At 38.4% G+C, this 17,902-nt stretch overlaps 1 protein-coding gene across 2 annotated transcripts in view; it reads left to right on the forward strand.

The window, feature by feature from the left end:
• Positions 1–17,902, forward strand: part of TCF20 (transcription factor 20) — a 62,442-nt gene that overhangs the window by 33,727 nt on the left and 10,813 nt on the right. For both annotated transcript variants that reach the window (XM_082498818.1, XM_082498819.1), the window contains exon 3: positions 14,542–14,635. In XM_082498818.1, coding sequence (XP_082354944.1) covers positions 14,542–14,635 — 94 coding nt within the window. The remainder of the gene's footprint in view (positions 1–14,541; positions 14,636–17,902) is intronic.

A 17,902-nucleotide genomic window follows, 5' to 3' on the forward strand; every position in this document is an offset into this window, starting at 1 on the left:
ACATTCTCTATCTTTTGTAAGACGCTTTAAATAAAAAAAATGACAGTTTCTCCATTTTATTTTAAAATAAACATTATCCTGAATCCTTTAATCATTGAATATGAAAAAATAATGCTTCAACTGTACTAATGGTCTTTTATTATGAATGGTAGAAATTTCTTCAAACGGTGCAATGCAAACCAAGTTCATAAGCATAGTGCTTTCTGCAGTAGGCAGACTGGGGTAGGAAAAAACTGAGACACTGGTGGTGGTGTGAGGTTGTTTGTTTGTTTGCTTTTTAAATACAATCTAGAAAGCAGGTTTTAAACTTTTCTTTTGAAAGTAAATTTTCATCTATCTGCCCACTACGAACCTGGTTATATAACCCTGATATCTTTTTTAATTAGAGAAATATGTTCTGAGAGGTTAGATGAATTTCCCTAAATTTAGAAAGATGAGTAAAAATAAAACCGAAGTATGATGAGTATTCATGTAATAATTTTAGAAACTACAGCAAAATTAAAACTCAGTTTTTTGCCTTGAAGAATGTTACTCTGCAGATACAAGAATTGGAGAAAAGAGGTTCAGTCTGTGCTACACACTTTGCCTGAGGTTATGGAAGAAGCTAGGATCAGAGTTCAAGTTCCCTGAATCTTAAAACCATCATTTTCAGCTAGTCTAAACTGCTATGCTTACTGTGTGGTGCTCTGGGTAGGTATTATTTCTTTCTTGACAGAAAAATATTTTTCAAAAATTTCATACACTTAGCTGGGATCTGTGTGAAGTATAGGATAGTCTTCACAGATAGAGCACTTTGGAAAAAAGTTATTAATGAACCTTCATTGTTACGGATTGGATCTCAGCCAGCTGCTTAGTGATTAAAGTTTAATTGCATGATGATTAGTTTTCATTAGTAAGCAATTAGCATTTAACAGCAGTCTTGTATTGCTAAAGCTATGGGCGAGCATAAGTGGTTTGAGCCATGTTGAGAAGGTATGTAGCTGGAGGTGTGGGCACAAAGTTGTTCAAGGAATGTGGTGATGGGAATTCTGATATTAGTTGCTCTCAGCAGCTCATTCCTGCCACAGCGGGGAGCCAGGAGGGGAAATAGGAGCGGGAAATGGAGCACATGGCCAAAACAGCACAGCCTGGACGTAGGGCACAGAGAGCGGCTGTGGATGAGCCCTCATGTAGGAAGTTATCAAAAATAATCGTCTTCCTCAAAGGGCCCTTTGAAGGTTCTGAATTGCTCTCACAGCCAATGATGGTTTTCGTAGTCTTATCCCACTCCTTGTGACAGCTAAAACACTTTTTTTCAGAATCCCCCCCTGAACTTGATGAAATTCCTGTTTTTACCATGATAGCAGTCCTTGATTGCTTTGTGCCACAGTGGGGTAAATTAAGGGAAAGATGAGTGCAGGGCGAGGGCTGGGGAAGTGGAATACGATGAGGGTAGAATGATGTGGGGATATAGCAAAAGGTCAAGACTCCTTTGCTGTTAAAGGTACAAAAGAGGAAAGACTGTCGCTTGTAAACCACTTCTGCTCCACTGAGGAGTCTGTTGTGAAGATGAAATATGGTGGTAATTTCATCTAGGCTAAGTTAGGGTTGTTAGAAGCTGTTCTCCCCCACACCTCCCCTTCTGCCAGAACTACTGCCACATGACTGAACCAAGTCAGGCAGCTGATTTGACCAGGAAGTTCTCCTCCACCCCTTTCATTTTTATCAAGTTAATTTTTTGGCTGGACCAGCTTTCTTGGCTCTTAGTGTCAGTACTGATAAGGGGAAATGCCCCAGCTAGGAATAGGAGTGGGGGCCAGCAGGTTGCACAAGTACAAACTGATACCTTAAAATGGTCTGGAAGTGAGTGGACTGGTCCAAGACCATACCTTCAGATAGAAAGTTTTTCCAGAACAATATTACTAATTACACAAACTAGTAAATTCAATAAAAGGTCCATTTTAAAATTTGTCCAAGGTGGTTCTCAAATGTGTCTAGCTCTGCAGCATTCATTACTGATGTCAAGTGCAAGCATGTAGTTGTCTAGACATATGAAAAGGTTGGGATTTTTCTTTATTATTGTTATTCCATGATCTAGAAGCACTGGGGACTGGATGCTTAGGGCATTCCATGATTTAGAAGCACTGGGGACTTAGGCCCTGCCCTGGCCTAATTTGCCAACCAGAGTAACCTAAAGCAGGCATTTCTCTTCAGTTAAAAGGGCTAAAATAGCTGCAGTTTGTTTTGAGAAATTCTAGCAGTGCTCAGGGTGTAGATCTACTTAAGTTGTCTTCAGACTTGCTGAGCTGTTGGTAAGAGTAGATGTAGCAGCGTAGGTCTTAGTGTAAAATACCAACCCTACAGGAGACACAAAGACCAAGGTGAGTGGCAAAGCCCACCCAGGGCTCTGCGTGCTGCAGCTGCACTGTTTGTCAGTACCTGAGCTACCAGTGGTAAAAATAGATTGCGTATGTCTTCCTGAGGTCTGGTTGCACAACCGATCGTAGCACAGATACACTGAAGTCTAATCTCAACCATCTAATTGTCTTCATTCTAAGCTTTCCTTCTGTTTGAGGAGAATATTAAAGGTGGTTGTTTAAAAACTGGTTGTGCAGTCTTCACTTGCTAATGATTTTTTTCTTCCCTGTTTCTACCTCCTTGCATGTTTTCTTTTGATTTGTGCTTATGTCCCTGGTTCTAACTCAGCTGTATGTTTGTCTTTTTCTCATGGCTTATCGTCTCACAAAATGTGGTTTTATTGGTAACTTTGCACTATACTGCTGTTAACTGCAGCTTTTCTTGCACCTCTGATGCCTTTATTCTTACTGAGAACTCACTTGCTAAGTTTCAGAAAGTTATTGATGATTAAAGAAGACTGTCCAGCTTCATAAAGGACTTAGTACTAAGGGAGGGGAGAAAGGAGGAGGGTGTCCTGGCATGTATCTCTGAAAAGGAGACTTTCTCTAAAGGACACTGCTGCTCAATGTGAAACTTAAAAGGGGCAGAAAAAAAAGAAAGGGGGGGTGTGGATGGGAGGGGAAATCAACTTCATGTACTTGAGTTCAGGTTTGAGAGCTGTGAACTTTTCAGACTTTGTGCCTGCACTGTCAAAAGTTCCTTACAGGGCCTCTGACAAGTCAGTTAATTATTCTGTAAAGTAGGCTTTAAAACCACTTATTTTGTGACCATTGAGACAAATGTGTAGGGTGCTTTGAAAATTGAAAGTACAGTATGTGTTTAAATTGTCAGGTGTTCTTAATTAAATTGGAAGATTAGGGAGCTGATACAAGGTTACGTGTTTTAGTTGCATAGATGTAATGGGAGAAAACTAAATTTTGTTCATGTATAATTTAGAGTCAGGTCCACAAAAGATAATAAAAATGTTTTGTTATGTGTTCATCTGATTTTAGCTTTCTCTTTTCTTGTGGAAAGTTAAAATGCTGAAGATCCTAACTTGAATGTATTGGTACCATATGTAAACTCAGTATTATATTTAATTGTTAAGTGTTTTCTGAGGGGAATAACTCTTCAGGTTAAATTTAATCACTAAAATTTCAAGGTTGACACAATGCATAACCAATGCTTTCCAGAAAACCAACAATTTTTTTTAGATGCTAATTTTAGGAACTTGTTTAGGTTAGATTAGAAAAAATCCAATACCCACATTGTAGGTATATAAAACTATTTTACGAGGTTTTAATGCAGCCTTAACTCCTCTACTTAAATTTAATTATTCCTCCTTTGAAGTGTCACATATTATCACTGGGGAGAATAAGGATTCTTTAGTAATGCCACATGGTACTATTTCTCTAAGCAGAAATCTGCAGAGGCGGTTCCTTTGGAAAAGGAGTTTTGAATAGTTACCAATAAATTCCGTTTTCTGGACAAATAGCTTCAAGGGTATTGCCAAAAGAAGAATTTGCTGTTCTGAGTCTCTGAAGCTGTCTTAACAAAGACGACTTTATTGCTCACTTAGACTTCTGCTTTTGGGCTAGAGCCTTCAGAAGATGGAGGAATAAGAAGTGAGAAGAGGGTGTGCCTGTGTAAAATTAATGAAAAACAAACCAGAAATGCCTGTGTCCTTCAATTCCTGCCTTGGATAGAAAAAGATGGAAATTTCTCTTTGATCTTGCACAGTGACTTATTTCTAGTATTCTATGGTTCATACCAGTCCTTTTTATCTTAGTATAGATTGATCTAGATTTATAAAAAAATTAAGATGTGGCTTGCGAATAGTTAGATAATATTATTGCCTTTATCACGATTCGGCAGTGTTCTGAGCCTGAAAGATGTTAATTAGTTGGGGTTTTTTTCCCTTCAGACCTGGGGAGAACCACACAGCTTCTTAATCCTTAGATGGAGAAAATTCTTTCCCCAGGAGAACAACATTAAGTCTGTCCTTTAAGGAAACTACTGACGATACCTCAGCTGCTTTGTAATATCCAGCTGGAATGCCATCCGGCCTTGGACTTCTGCTGCTATTTATATTTGCTGCCACTTCTAACTGCTGCTAGCTCATAGGAAGTTTTCTTGTGTTGTGTGTCTCTGGCAAGCCTACTGACCATAGATATTTTTGAATAAATTCCGTTTAAAATTCATAAAAAGTAGCTATTATTGTAATGGGCAGTTTAAGCAGCACGTATATCATTATGGTTTGTAGGGTTTTTGCTGGTGATTATTGAATAGTGAAGTAACATATGCCTCTCTCAACCCATTCAGATTTTTGGCCAGTGAACACTATTTTACATAGAGCACCTCTTCTGTATCTGAGGTGATTTCATCATTGTGTGTTACTAATTTGTTTAGTTTTCCTCAACTGTGATTGATTATTTATTGCTGTAGTTCATGAGTTTGTGTTTTCTTTTCAGTTGGTTTTTTTTTTTTTTTTTAAATACTGATGTGTTACTTTACATCTCTCTTTAGTGATGAACTGTTCTGACTTGCAGGCATTTCTCCTTCTGTAAGCGTTGCACCTTTACCTCTTTTCTTGGATTCATTTGACCTGCTGTTGTCGCTCATCTTCAGCTGCTTTCCCTGGGTGGCAGCAGCTGCCACAAATGACCTCACAATCCTTGTGTGCACTTTGCTACTGCTTATTATGGCTTTGCTGCCAACTACTGCTTCAGCGGCCTTCTGGAGGAGCTGTTGTCTTCTTGTCTCTCTAGAAAAAGGGTAGCAAATAAAGAGAGAACAACAAGTTGTTCATTTTCCAGTAAGATGAGCATTGTAACTTTTTCACCTATCCTTACTTGCAGTGGAGTATATTTTGACTAAATAGTATTTCTAAGCTATCATTTTCATGTACCTGCTTCTTTCACATTCATCTGCCGACTTCCTCTTTTCTTATGCCTCAAACATTAAGTTACTCATCGTTATTTTATCTGCCTTCATCCTGCTTGTTTTTCTTCTTTCAGTTTCAAGAACTTACGATCTACTTCCAATCAGTGCATCCTGGCTAATTTTATCATTTCCTAAACGAAGTGCCTCACTTTCAAAACCCTGCACGTTTACCTTTGTTTTCCTTCACGCATTTCTTCAAAGCCCTCCTTGTCTGGGATTTCTGCTGAACAATTGGACATGCTTAGCCTGCTGCTTTGATGGACTCTGCCCAGCGCTGTTGGCTCAGTCTCACCGTTCCCATTTCATCCCTTTGCATCCACCAACGCTTTGTTCTGTATTACCGAAGTGACTTGCACAGTGGGGCTCTGTTTATGATGAAGGCTTGCACAGATTATTACAAATAATGACAAATGGTTTATTTCCGTCCAATGTTACAAGTCTGAGTTGTTGGCAGGGGTGGATTTGTGGTGCACCCTTCTTCCTGCCAGGTTGCTTAGGTATTTAATATCTTGTCAAAATCTTTTCTGTTTACAGTTTGCCTTGCTCAAAAGCATTTCCTTATTTTTAAGCCTTTACAAAGGTTTTGTTTCTGTTGAATGCACTGCCTTAATAACATAGTGATTGTGTCCTTAATGAACTAGACCTTTTTTCTTTGAGCCTTTAGTAAATACTAAGCATCATCTCCTTTTTTTCGACTAGAGAAAAACTGGTTCCATCATGCAGTTTGCCTCTTGAAAACAAATTCCTTGATTTTATTGCATTTTCTTGTTTATGTCAGTTTTTTTTCCTTTTTTATGTCACTTCGGTCATTGATATTCAAAGGTATGGCTTTACAGGGGAAGGATTTTGGTAATTATTTATTTTATCCTAAAACTCTTTCCCTTATGGTGGTGATGTTGCTTTGTTTTAAGGTAAATGCATACTTTTGTTTTATACTGCACTCAGCAGACCTTGTGCTAAATAGAAATTCACCATATATTTGGATATTTCCTGTAATCAGTACCCAAGATGGTCAGGAAAGAAATCCAGTACCGGCAGAAAATCCCAACTGGACTAAATGTTCTCTCTTGCTGACTGTGCTGTTCCCACAACTCTGTATGTCCCTATCACATAATCAGCGCTTGAAAATTTGAATTTCTCTTTCCTCTTTTAAGTCTGCTCTTCTATTTTTCAGACCTTTTCGTAACTAAATTGCACTTATTGTTGCACATTTAATTCCCCAAATGACTAGCCAAGATAACATAAACGGTGTAATTTTTTCTGCTAGCCTTGCATGCTTTAGCAAATTCAAATCCCTATACTTGTAAGTGGTTGTCTGAAATGTTTCTCTCATTCAGGGTGGCTCTTTGTCATCAAAGGAAATAAGACACATTTCTTGTCGTCTTGGACTTGGTAGTCTATGCATTATTTTAATATTCCTTTTAAAATATGAAATGGCTATAAAGGCATGTACTTAGCCTGCTTAATTTGAAATTAAACATGCTTTTTCATTGCCATTGAAATTTACTATTTTTTTCTCAGTTTTGCTAAATCTATTTCAGTTAACCATCAGTTTACTCTTGAAGTATCTAATCTATTCTGGTTCAGTTATGCTCTGTCCTTATTTCATTTGGGTTTTTTTTCTCCTTCCATTGTTCGAGAGGCGGGCAGGGTTCATCCTTCTCAGTGACTTTCTCAGCTTCTCACCAGTCTCGTCTCCTAGAGTATGTTCATGCACATTTAAGCCTTTGATCACTCCACCGAGTGAATGAAACACTTAGGCTTGTATGGAGTTGTGAACATGAATTTATTGCTTAGATCAAATTTCAACCCTTGATATAGTGTTACAGTTTAGCTTAGCCTTGCTGTTATCGAGGTAAGACTGAAGAACCTTAAAAACTAGTAACAGTATAATTTCTGGGTGCCTGCGTTCTTTTGAATAATCATGGGGTTTTTTTTGTTGTTCATTGTGGAATTTCACAATCAAATCTCTTGGTCTGCAAAAGAACTGCAATCCCAGGCAGGTGCAAAAATGTTTTTTGTTGTGGCGTTCTGTCTCCAGCAATGGCCAGGAGCAGTTATCTTCAGAGGTGTGTAGTAAACCAGACATGTAGAGGGTGCTACTTGCATATTTTCTCCCTGCTTTCATCAATCACAGCTTTAGAGTAGTGTCTTTTGGATCACTGTGTTCAACAGACAGTGGCCTACCTGTCCTTGATGAATTTGTCTAATCTGTTTTTGAACTCACTTATCTTTTGGCCAGTGCAGCATTCTTTGGCAATGAGTTTAATTATTTGTTGTGTGGAAAAAAAAAAAAAAAAAGCGGATTTATTTTAAATTTAAACTCATTGTCTGCTCTTCCTACTTGGAAATGGCTAAGAATCATCCACTTAGTCGCACCATCTCAATTCCCCTTCGGTTATCTTTTTTCCAAAAGACTTAGTCTTTTCTCATATGGAAGCTCTTTATATTCCTAGTTATTTCTGTGGTTTCTCTCTTTTTTATTATTTTTTTTTTTTCCCCCCTGATCTGTTGTATTCCTTTATTGATAAGGGTGACCAGAACCACACACAATATTCAAGATGGCAGGATACTACAAGAGTAATACATAACGAAGAGTTGGGTTTCATTATCAATTCTTTTCCTTTCTTTTTACATTCTGGCTGTCTTTTTTTTTTTGCAGTTGCAGGGACTGTGTGATGTTTCTGTCCAGGATGACTACTAATACCTTCCCATGAGTAGTACAAGCTAATCTAGAGTCTGTCATCACATATATGCATAGGTGAAAATATTTTCCCCATGTGTATGACTTTGTACTTAAGAACATTAATTTTCGTCTCCATTTTGAGATGAGAGATTGTAAGATCTTTTTGCAGCTCTTTACCACCATCAATTTGAGATCTGACTACCTTGGATAATATTGCAGACTTCGCAAGTTTTCATACCTTTTTGTTCACCCCCCTTTTTTGAGAGTCTCTGTTAGTTCAGTTGAATAGCTTAAGTGTCTGCAATAGGACCTTAGAAATTTTTGCTGGCAAACTATTCCTTGTCAAAACTAACCATTTATTTCTGTTCTTCTTACTTTCTATTTTTCCTTTGGGTTGAAGGAAATAGAATGCTCTGTTCTTCATTTCAAGTGCTTCTGTTGTACTTTAATCAGTTTTGTATGTACTGAATAAGATTCCCCTTTTTTAAGATGCTTTTCAGTTCTTGTATTTCTTTTTTTTTTTTCCCATGCCATCCATTTTGAGTTGCAGCTTCCCTTTGTGCTTCAGCAGCCCATGCAGCACTGCAGTTCTGACTTTTTACTGTGTTTCCTAATGCAACTTTATTAGTATAGCATCTTCCAGATCACCGATTTGTCTGTGTGCTGAGATCTTGGAATCTGAATGTGTCCTTAGTTTCTTGAAGATAGCTGCCCAATTTTACATCAGTGACTATTTTATTATTTCTTGATTTGCTTGCTACAGGAGTATATCGTTGTTGGCAAGAGATAATTTCTAATAATGCAAGTTTAAAGATTTTTTATCTTTTTAATTGTGGGGTTCATTTTTCTGATATTCTGTGCCTGCTTTTTGGAGAGCTTAAATTGTTTGACAGGAAATGGAAACTTATAATTCTGTGTCCTTAAGTACTGGTTATCTCTAGCCTCAGTCACATAAGCAAATTTTTTCATTAACTAGTATCTGCACATCAGAGTGAAAGTGCCGTTTTCCTCTCTTGTTCCCTAAAAATCTCTGCCCAACTTCTCTTTTTTCATCTCAATCCCTTTTTGCAGCAGTATTCCAAAATCACTTACTCCTTTCTCCTACAGCAAACAGTACAAATTTTATTTTTTCTTTTTCATTTTCCTTGTAGCTCGTTGGAGTAAGTTGTCTCTGTATCCCGCTTTCCAGGAAAGAGAATGCGGCTGCCTGCTGCTTCTGTTGCCCTTTTGCCTGGATATTAAATCTGAGCTTCTGCCTAGCCTGCCAACTGTTTAATCAGAAATAGTCAGAAGGCCCTCCTTCCTAATATTGCAGCTGACTCTGAAATCCTCATTATCTTACATCTGCATTCGTGCAGTGCAATTATACAGAAGCAATTATTTCCCTAAAAGCTTATAATTTAAACAGGCGAAGGAGAGTGTCTGAAAAATGCATGTAACGTGTAAAGTGAAGACGTGTACCTGTATAATTAATGCCATATATATATATTTCTTTTTTTTGCTTGTTTTTCTTTTTTAGTAACCTTCAGTTGTTGCCTTCCATTTTATTCTGTTTATGCATTCTTGACACTGGTATGCAAGAAGGGGAAAAACAAGGAGATACCTAGAAAGCAAAGCAAAGGAAAAGGGAAGAAAACAGAGCAGAGCAAAGGAAAAACTGGTGCTTGGAAGAGTGGAAGTTAGAATGAGGCCTGAGTGTGGGGTGCAGGTGAGCAAACTGAAAGAAGCAACTGATCAGCGAGAAAAGACTCTTTGGATTATAGACAGTAGAAAATAAGATATAGTTGCCTCTGTTGTGAGTGTCCTTGCTTAAACTTCTTTGATAATTGTTCCACAAGAAAGATAGGAATAATCTGAAAACATCTTACATTACTGTTAGGCAGAAGCAATTAATTTCTCCTTCTAAGCAACCGTTCCTGCTACTACCCAGAATATGTTGGAGGTCCCATCCTCCCACTAGCAAAACCCTGTCCCTGTGGGATTCCAGTACTCCTAGACAGAGACATTATCTCTGTCAGTGCACAGCCAAAGAGAAAAGTTAAGGTGTGTGTTTTACTTGAGCAGCTTGGGCCACTTCTTTTCACAAGCCTACGAGTTTGCGTTTGGTCGGGAGAAGGGAGGTAGGTAACCCAGGACACGTTTATATTCTAACACCTATGTGTTACAAATCCAAGTGAGGCAAAAAAAGGTACCGTAAAAACACACCCCTATTTATTACATTGAGAGCAGTGTGCTCTCAGAAGAGTTTACTGTTGTAGTAATGAACAAATACAAATTGCAGGAAAAACAAAAAAAAAAAAAACAAAAAAAAACACCAGCACTTAAAGCAGAAGTAGTATAGCTAGTGCATGTTTTAGTATTTTGAATGAATCGGAGCAGCTCTGTTACTGCTCTGTGGTGGCTGTCCCCCAACTGTTCATGCTTCGAGGTTGTGTGTTACTTCATTTTGGTAGACAGAGAATTATGGGCTGTAGCCAGGAAGAGATGGGCTGCTAATAGCGTGGAGAGGTAGAGACAATGTATCTGGCTTTAATACTATTGATAATTTAGTTCAAGGGATGGAGTGTCTCTTCTAAATGGCACTTTTCAGTCTCTCCAGCCTATTCTAAGTGAGATATATGTGCCTTGTGGCCAGAGATGAATTGTGGAGATAGGACCTCTGAATCAATCTTCGCTGTGTGGTCTTTTTTTTCTTCTTTTTTTTTTTTTTATTTTTTTTATTTTTAATTTGAGCCAGGAGTTGATTAGATGCCTGGCAATGATTACTATCCATTGGCACCTCCCATTGGGAGCACACTCCAAGTACCAGCCTTCAGCTCTTTCAAGCATGGGAGGTTAAGCAGGCTGCTTACTGAGCAAAAGGAATTTCTCTTCCCATGAGGGCTTGAGTGCTGTTTCCCTGGCTAAGAATGCTATAATTCCTTTACAAGTGACAAGCAGGCTGCTACCATCTGCTGGTGAATAGCTGCAGGATGGTGGAGTTTGGGTGAAAATTTGCTCATGGACCAAAGAGCGTTATTAGTGGTCATTAAGCCCAATTCACACATTTCCTGTATGAAGTTCTGTGATTTTATTTTGGTTTTAGAATGTTTTTCTAGTTGCAGTGTACATCTTTTATTTTCTTTTTGTTTTGAAACACAGATACATAAGGATAAGGGTTCTGACCAAAGTCACAAAAAGTCCTCACAGGAACTATGCATCTTTTTATCTTTTAAGGCACAGCAGTGATGTCTTGCAAAAGACGACTGAGACCGTCCAGAATTTTTTTTAATCACTTTGTTCTGTCTTTCTAGAAACACCTGGATATATTTGGAAACCACGTGGCAGTACATGATGATAGTCTCCTTCAAAGATTAAGTGATAGACTAGTAAGTTTTTTTAGAACCATACAGCTTTGTAGGGTGTCTGCTTTGTTCAGGCACTCGGTGGTTTGTCAAGAAGAAAGAACTCGAAAGAAAAGAGTAGTTATTGTGTATGTGGTTCCCCCAGCTTCCCCTGAAAGAAGCAGATGGTCGGGGGTCCCAGGAGGTAGAAGAAATGGGGCCATTAGACTGTCAGTGGCTTGTGAAAAGCAGAAGCATCTGCCAGAATGGAGACTTGTTCAGCAGCAGGGGAGCCAGCAGCAGCAGATGATCTCTGCCTTGAGCAGTCAATGGTATTGTAGTCCACTGGGGAATTGCTGTTGTGGGCGTAGCTGCAGGTAACCTTGGTAATAATCTAGTTGGTCTGGCAGACTGAAAAAAAAGGAAATGAAAGGCTTGATGCTCATGCTCTGGCATCTTAACTACCCACTTTTCTTGTCTAATCAGTCCTAACTACAGCCGATTTGAAGGTATTCCGTACCCATTCTCAGCTAAGGGCTACAGGCAAGCTTAAAATTTGTCAAAATGCCTGTCGTGTTTCTGCTGCAAGTTTCAGAATAGCAAGATGAACCATGCTAGATGCAACAAAGAGTAAGTTCAAAGACTAAATTAACATTTGGAAAAGTATAAAAAATTTTGCTAGGGGTCGTCTTGTTTTCGGTTGTATCGCACAGTACACTCTTTTAAGACATGCCTTTTTAGTGTTAAGAAATATTTTACACAGCTGCAGTTTAATCTCCACTGTTGTAGTTCTTATGCTCTTATTGACTCCTCTGTACAGGACACAGTGTTCCAGGGAAGGGTGACCTCTTCTGTTGCAACAGTGTGATGGTACTTCAAAGATGAGATAAAGTGGGGAGGACAGAATGCCTCTGAGGAACAAAACTAGAAATTAATTTCTGTGTTCAAAAAGAATAGTCAATTTGGGTTCTGTCCTGTTAGAATAATTAATCTCAGTCAGCCACATCTAAAAGCGAGAATAAAGCATACAGGTAAAGAGCTGTGGTTCAGAACTCCTCAAACTGTGCTTTGTGAATATTTGGCATAGGTGAATCTGGGACTATTGCCAGTACATAATATTCTTCTAGGCTTGACTTCATAGCTAGGAAAAGACATTTTCTATATGTGAAACTTGGGTTTACTCCCATGAGAGAGTGAATTACATTGCAGTTTGGCTAGAGGTCCATACATTTTGGTGAGCGTTTAAGTACTGGTTTAGATTTACTTTTTTTTTTTTTTAACCTTTTTTACCTAGCATTTGTGTTCTGACAGGCAAAAATAAGCTGCTTGGGTGTCTCTAGGCCTCAGGGATGCTTTCCTTACATCATAAATACTACAATACTTTGTCATGATACACATTCACTGCTTAGAAGATAGACACAATTTAATAGGGAGCACTGAAGATGAGGCTCAGGATGCTTTTGCATAACTGAAAATAGAAGGCAGTATTCAAGACTGCAGTTGTAGATGTCGTGAGAACTGACATCTCGCAAGCTTTTCTGTTAGTTACATCTGCTTTGATTTGGAGAGGACCACCTGGTTTATGGCTGGAGCTAGTTTTACTTGCATCCTCATTCAGTCATTTAAATACAAACTATAGTCATCTCTGCATAGCCTAGAATAGTAGGAAGAGCAATGACTGTCACATATTCTTAGTGGTTTTTGAAATATTGTAACCAAAACCCTGTTTACTGTGCAGAGCAAGGAACTTCACTGTGGCTGTTATCTTTAGCCACATCTATTCTGTAGACCTCCACTGCCACATGTATGTTTTTCAGGGATGTGAAGAAGTGTGGTCTAGCTGATATGGCCATCTTGGCATATGAGCCTCCCCGTACAGGTTAAAAAAACACATGCTTTTGTCCAGTGCCAGGTGCACTGCTGGTCTGAGCACATCTGTTTTGTGCTGTACAGGTGTAGCTTGCTGATAGTGTTAATAGAGCGCATGTAGTTTGACACTAGCTTTTCCAATAGAAAAAGAGAGTTTAGATCATTGTCATCATCTCTCTGTGTGCAGTCAGTGACCAAAGGCAGCTACTTATGGCCTAAACTCAAGGTGAATTGTACCAGTTATGTAAGGCCTTACTGCAGTGTTGGTTGTGTTTATCAGCAAAACCAAAATTCTGGTGTTTTCTTAAGTAGGACACTCTGTAGTTGACCTACTTATTGTAGGTCATCTTTTTCTGTTAAAGTCTATTTGTGATTTAATTTTTAAATAGTAGTGGTCTCTTAGCCTTTGGTTTCTGCCATATGTGCCTTGTTTTCTTTTTAGAAGGGAAAAATGTCAACCTGTCAGAACTTGGCTTTCATCAGAATGTTAGATTAGTTAATGAAAATCACTTACTGTGTACATTCAAGAAATAAAGTTGCTGTCTGAATGAGATGCACGATAGGCCTCCTTTCCGAGGTCGTTCATTAAGTCATTCAGATGGGTGGCTTTCATTCTGCTGCATTCACATCTGTCTGATAATACGGTTAAATACATCATTGACCAGTCAATAGGATTTGAAAACTGGAAATTTAATGTGGTCATCAGATGAGTCTTACTACTTTGAAAATAAATGTATGAGCGTCTTTCTAGCACTGCAGGCGTTTCTTTCGGAGATAAACCGTTTCCGTGACAGTGAGGTATGTTCCCTGGATGGCATCTTCTCCTGCTCTCAGTAAGCCTTTTTTGATCACATGTGAAAAAATGTTCAGCTTGGCTTGTTCTCTTGGACTGCTAGTGATAATGAAAATGATGTAACCAAATTACTTTTACACTAATGGTATCTTCTATAAATCATTCTTTGTCATGCTAATTCTCATTTTAAAGGTGATGTAGATTCAAAAAAGCTCTTTTCCTCCAATTTTAAGACTGATGTCATTGTCACGTACTGAAACATAGGCCAGTGCAACAGATTGGAGAAGTGTTTCAAGTTCTTTCCGAATGGTTGATTTGAACATTTGGTATCACTTGCCTGGTTAATACAGCTGAAAAGTTGGTTATTTGAAAGAGCTTATGTTGTTGCCTAGTCAAAAAGCCTTTCTTTGTGTGGTGTGGAAAGATACAGTCTAACATTGTGATACTTGAGAAATTTGTGGAGGAATGTGGTTGATAAAATTCCCAGGAAAATACAGATATTTGGAAAGGTGATTGCAGTCTTCATTGCTGTTTCTTGGTTTGCCTTTCAGAAATGTTCCCATTGCCAGGAACCGGGAGCCACCTTAGGCTGCTACAACAAAGGCTGCTCCTTCCGATACCATTACCCATGTGCCATCGATGCAGGTAAGAACAAATAACATGCTAACTGTATTTCATGTTTATTCAAAACGACACGATACTAAATAACTCTAAGGTACTTTACAGATTTATTCCCTCTCGGTTTCTTACCTACTATGAAGATACAGTAATATAAGTGGTGAGAAATGGCATCAGATAAACAGTGTACGATAACGTGTAGTGACAAGATGGAACTTGTAATGAAAAAGAATCTACTTGAAAGTGCAGAAAGAGCCTGGTTTTGGGGAATGCAGCTACAGTGACTGAAATTTGGCTGCAATATGAGAAGTGACCGCTCTTTTCTTGGAAAAATAGAAATCTGTTGTTAAAAGGGTGCAAGTGACCAGAAACGTGTTTCCTCTTTCAGGGTTGCACTCCTATGGATGGTCATAATAATGATTTCAAGTGCAAAGTATTTATAGAATCATCAGTGCCACTTGCAGCACAACCTTCCTTCTCCTTCCTTAAAAGTATTTCAGCCAGTCTCTTGAGTAGGTCCCATTTTCATCATTGGACAAGCTGATGGTTTGGATTATATTATCTCCAGCTATAAGCCTGGGGTTGTGAGTTGGCGTTCTGTGTACGATAGTGAAGGTTTTCATGGAAGTAAACTTTATTCTTGGGTAAAAAATCCCAGCTTGGAATGAATAATGTCCCACTATTTCAGTCCTCTGTAACTCACTTCTATCATACAAAACTTAGTCTGATAACAAGCAGGTAGGGATTCAAGATTACAACTCTTGACTGGCAAATAATTGCAAGCTTACTGTTTGTTATCCCATTTCCACAGCAGCCCACTTGTTTCACCAAGTATTTTATGCTGTTTTTCAAATGTTAGAGTGTTTGAAGTAGGTATGCTCATTTCTGAATGACTGCATTGCACCTCTCACTGTGAAATCCCACCTTATTCGAGCACCGCATTTTATTCTAATAGAAATGTTTTTTATGAAATTAATATTGTAGTGGAATACTACTAGTACCACAGTATAGAGGGAGAATCCTTGATTTTACATGAAATAAGGTGCTAAAGAAATATTATTCAGGTTGTAAAAATTGCACACTCAAAAAAAAAAAATGCCAGAAATAAGGATGTAATGGAAGTTTAATTTTGGGTTCTTATGAATGTATCTTATAAGATAGTGATTGCCTTATTAATGACTGACATCTTTTTCTGTAAGGCCCTACCTCAGCCTGTAGGATGAAAGGGTCCTCATTCATGAGCATATGTTGTCCTCACTGATTCTGTATTTTATTTACTCCATATGATCCCATCTCAGTTCTGAAAGTGGAACTGTGGAATTTTCTGTGATGTTCATGCCTAAGAGTTTCATGAACATCAAAAAACTCTTCATTACAGTACGTTTGAGGGACAGACTCATCAGTTTTGTGTTCATATTGTGTTTAGTAATTTGTTTCTGCTTTGTGACTGCCCTTTCAATACCATGAAAAAACAAAAAAAAAATATAGTGAATGTTCAAAGTAGTTTGGGGTGCTTAATTGGAATTCTTGTGTTACTAGGTACAGTATGTAGCATTTTCTATGTTCTAAACGGGTACCAAAATTAAGATACTGCCTTTTTTCTTCAGATATACCTTCCTCATTAACTACTCCACTTCAGCAAATGCGGTAGGATCTTCCAGATGACAAATTTACTGAACAGTCATGACTGATTCCCAAGAGCAGTTCTGTGTTATGCATGGAAGAGGCAGTGTCCTTTACAAAAACTAGTATATAATAATAATAGTCCATATTAAATGTAATATAATAGGCTTACCATATAACATGTAGAAGTGGGCTACATTAAATTTGTTTTTTCCTTGCATTTGTCTTGACTTTGTGACCTTTGAGGGTTTTTTAGAGTAGCTTTTTGTGTTCAAGTTGCAAGGCTATGCTTACTTCATTTTATTTTAATTTTTTTATGAGACATCACATTGTCACATGGCCATCTGTCAGAGTGCACCATTCCAAGCTAATTTCCCTCCTTTGAGTAATATGGCATTAATAAATTGCAAGCCACTTAGTGGACTAGAGCTGCATGGAGATGGGATGCTTTGTGAGTTTCACAAACATATTTAAAAAATAGCAGAGTAGTGGTATAACTGGTGAATCTCTGGTTTCACTCCAGGAAGAGTGCGATTTAGTGAGAACAAAGACTTTTCTTTGTTTCTTTATACATTTTCCTTTATGTTTCTTCCTCTTCAATCTGCATGTGTCTGGTATGTTCTCCACTCTGGCTCTTCATACCAGCCACAGGCTCTTTATCTAGTTGGTCCAAGTTTCCCCTTCTCAAATTTCTTACCCCAGTCTCTTTGTAAGAACCAGTTCTCCCTACTCCTTTCCAGCTTTTCCTTTGCCCAGTTTTCTAGCTGACATTCTGGCTTCCTCCTCTCCTTTCTTGCTCCTAGCTCTATTTCTCATCTTTAGGCTTCTTAGTCCCGTTTGGTTCCCCTAGCTTATCTCCTTGTCACACTTAACCCTGCTTGTCCCCGTTTGTTCTTGTTTATTGCCCTTGATGTTCACCTTTCTGTGCCTTATCCTACTAGTTCTTAGTCTCCAACCTTCTGGCTGAATCAATCCTGATTCAGTCTTGGCCTCCTTCTGCTGACACTCATCCTTGATTCCCTGCTCCTAACTTCTACTAGCAGTAGTCTTGAAACGGTCACCTTCTTCCTGCAGGGTGCCCAAGTCTTAGAAATGTCCCCTGACAGCTTCAGTGCTTTTGGGTCTGGTGCTTAAATCTGAGGCCAGAGGTTTGTTTATAGGAAAGACCTGTTCACCCCCAAACAAAAGTATTTTTGGTAGAATTTTCAAAGGACCTAACAACTAAAATCAAAGAAGGCTCTCCTGAGGATGTGCGGATTAAAATCCCCATTCCTCCTTTCAAAGAGTCCTATTTGCTGATTTTGTAGTAAGCTGGCAAGGCTAAAATTCAGGTCCTAGTGGAGCTTTTCAGAGAAAATTCCCTGGGATGTTTAACATGGGCAGAATAACTTTTTTCCAAGAAAGAGTTTTAAGGAAATTGTTAGGCTGCTTTAGCTGAAGTTTTCAACCAAAACAAACAAAAGATCCCAGCTTGAAGTAGAATCTCAGCATTCAAAATTTCAGCCTGATGGTATGACAGTAAAAGACCTTGTTTGCAGTTGCTTTTATCTATGGGTGTAATCAAGCTGTCTTAACCTATAGCCACTCTTCCAATAAATCTGTGTAAAAGAAATAAGCAAGCTACATGGAATAGGACTTGATTTTCATTTATGCCCAAGCAGATGTATGCTT

The sequence above is a fragment of the Vanellus vanellus genome (genome assembly GCF_965231255.1).
Source record: "Vanellus vanellus genome assembly, chromosome: 1".
NCBI classification, from domain to species: Eukaryota; Metazoa; Chordata; class Aves; order Charadriiformes; family Charadriidae; genus Vanellus; species Vanellus vanellus.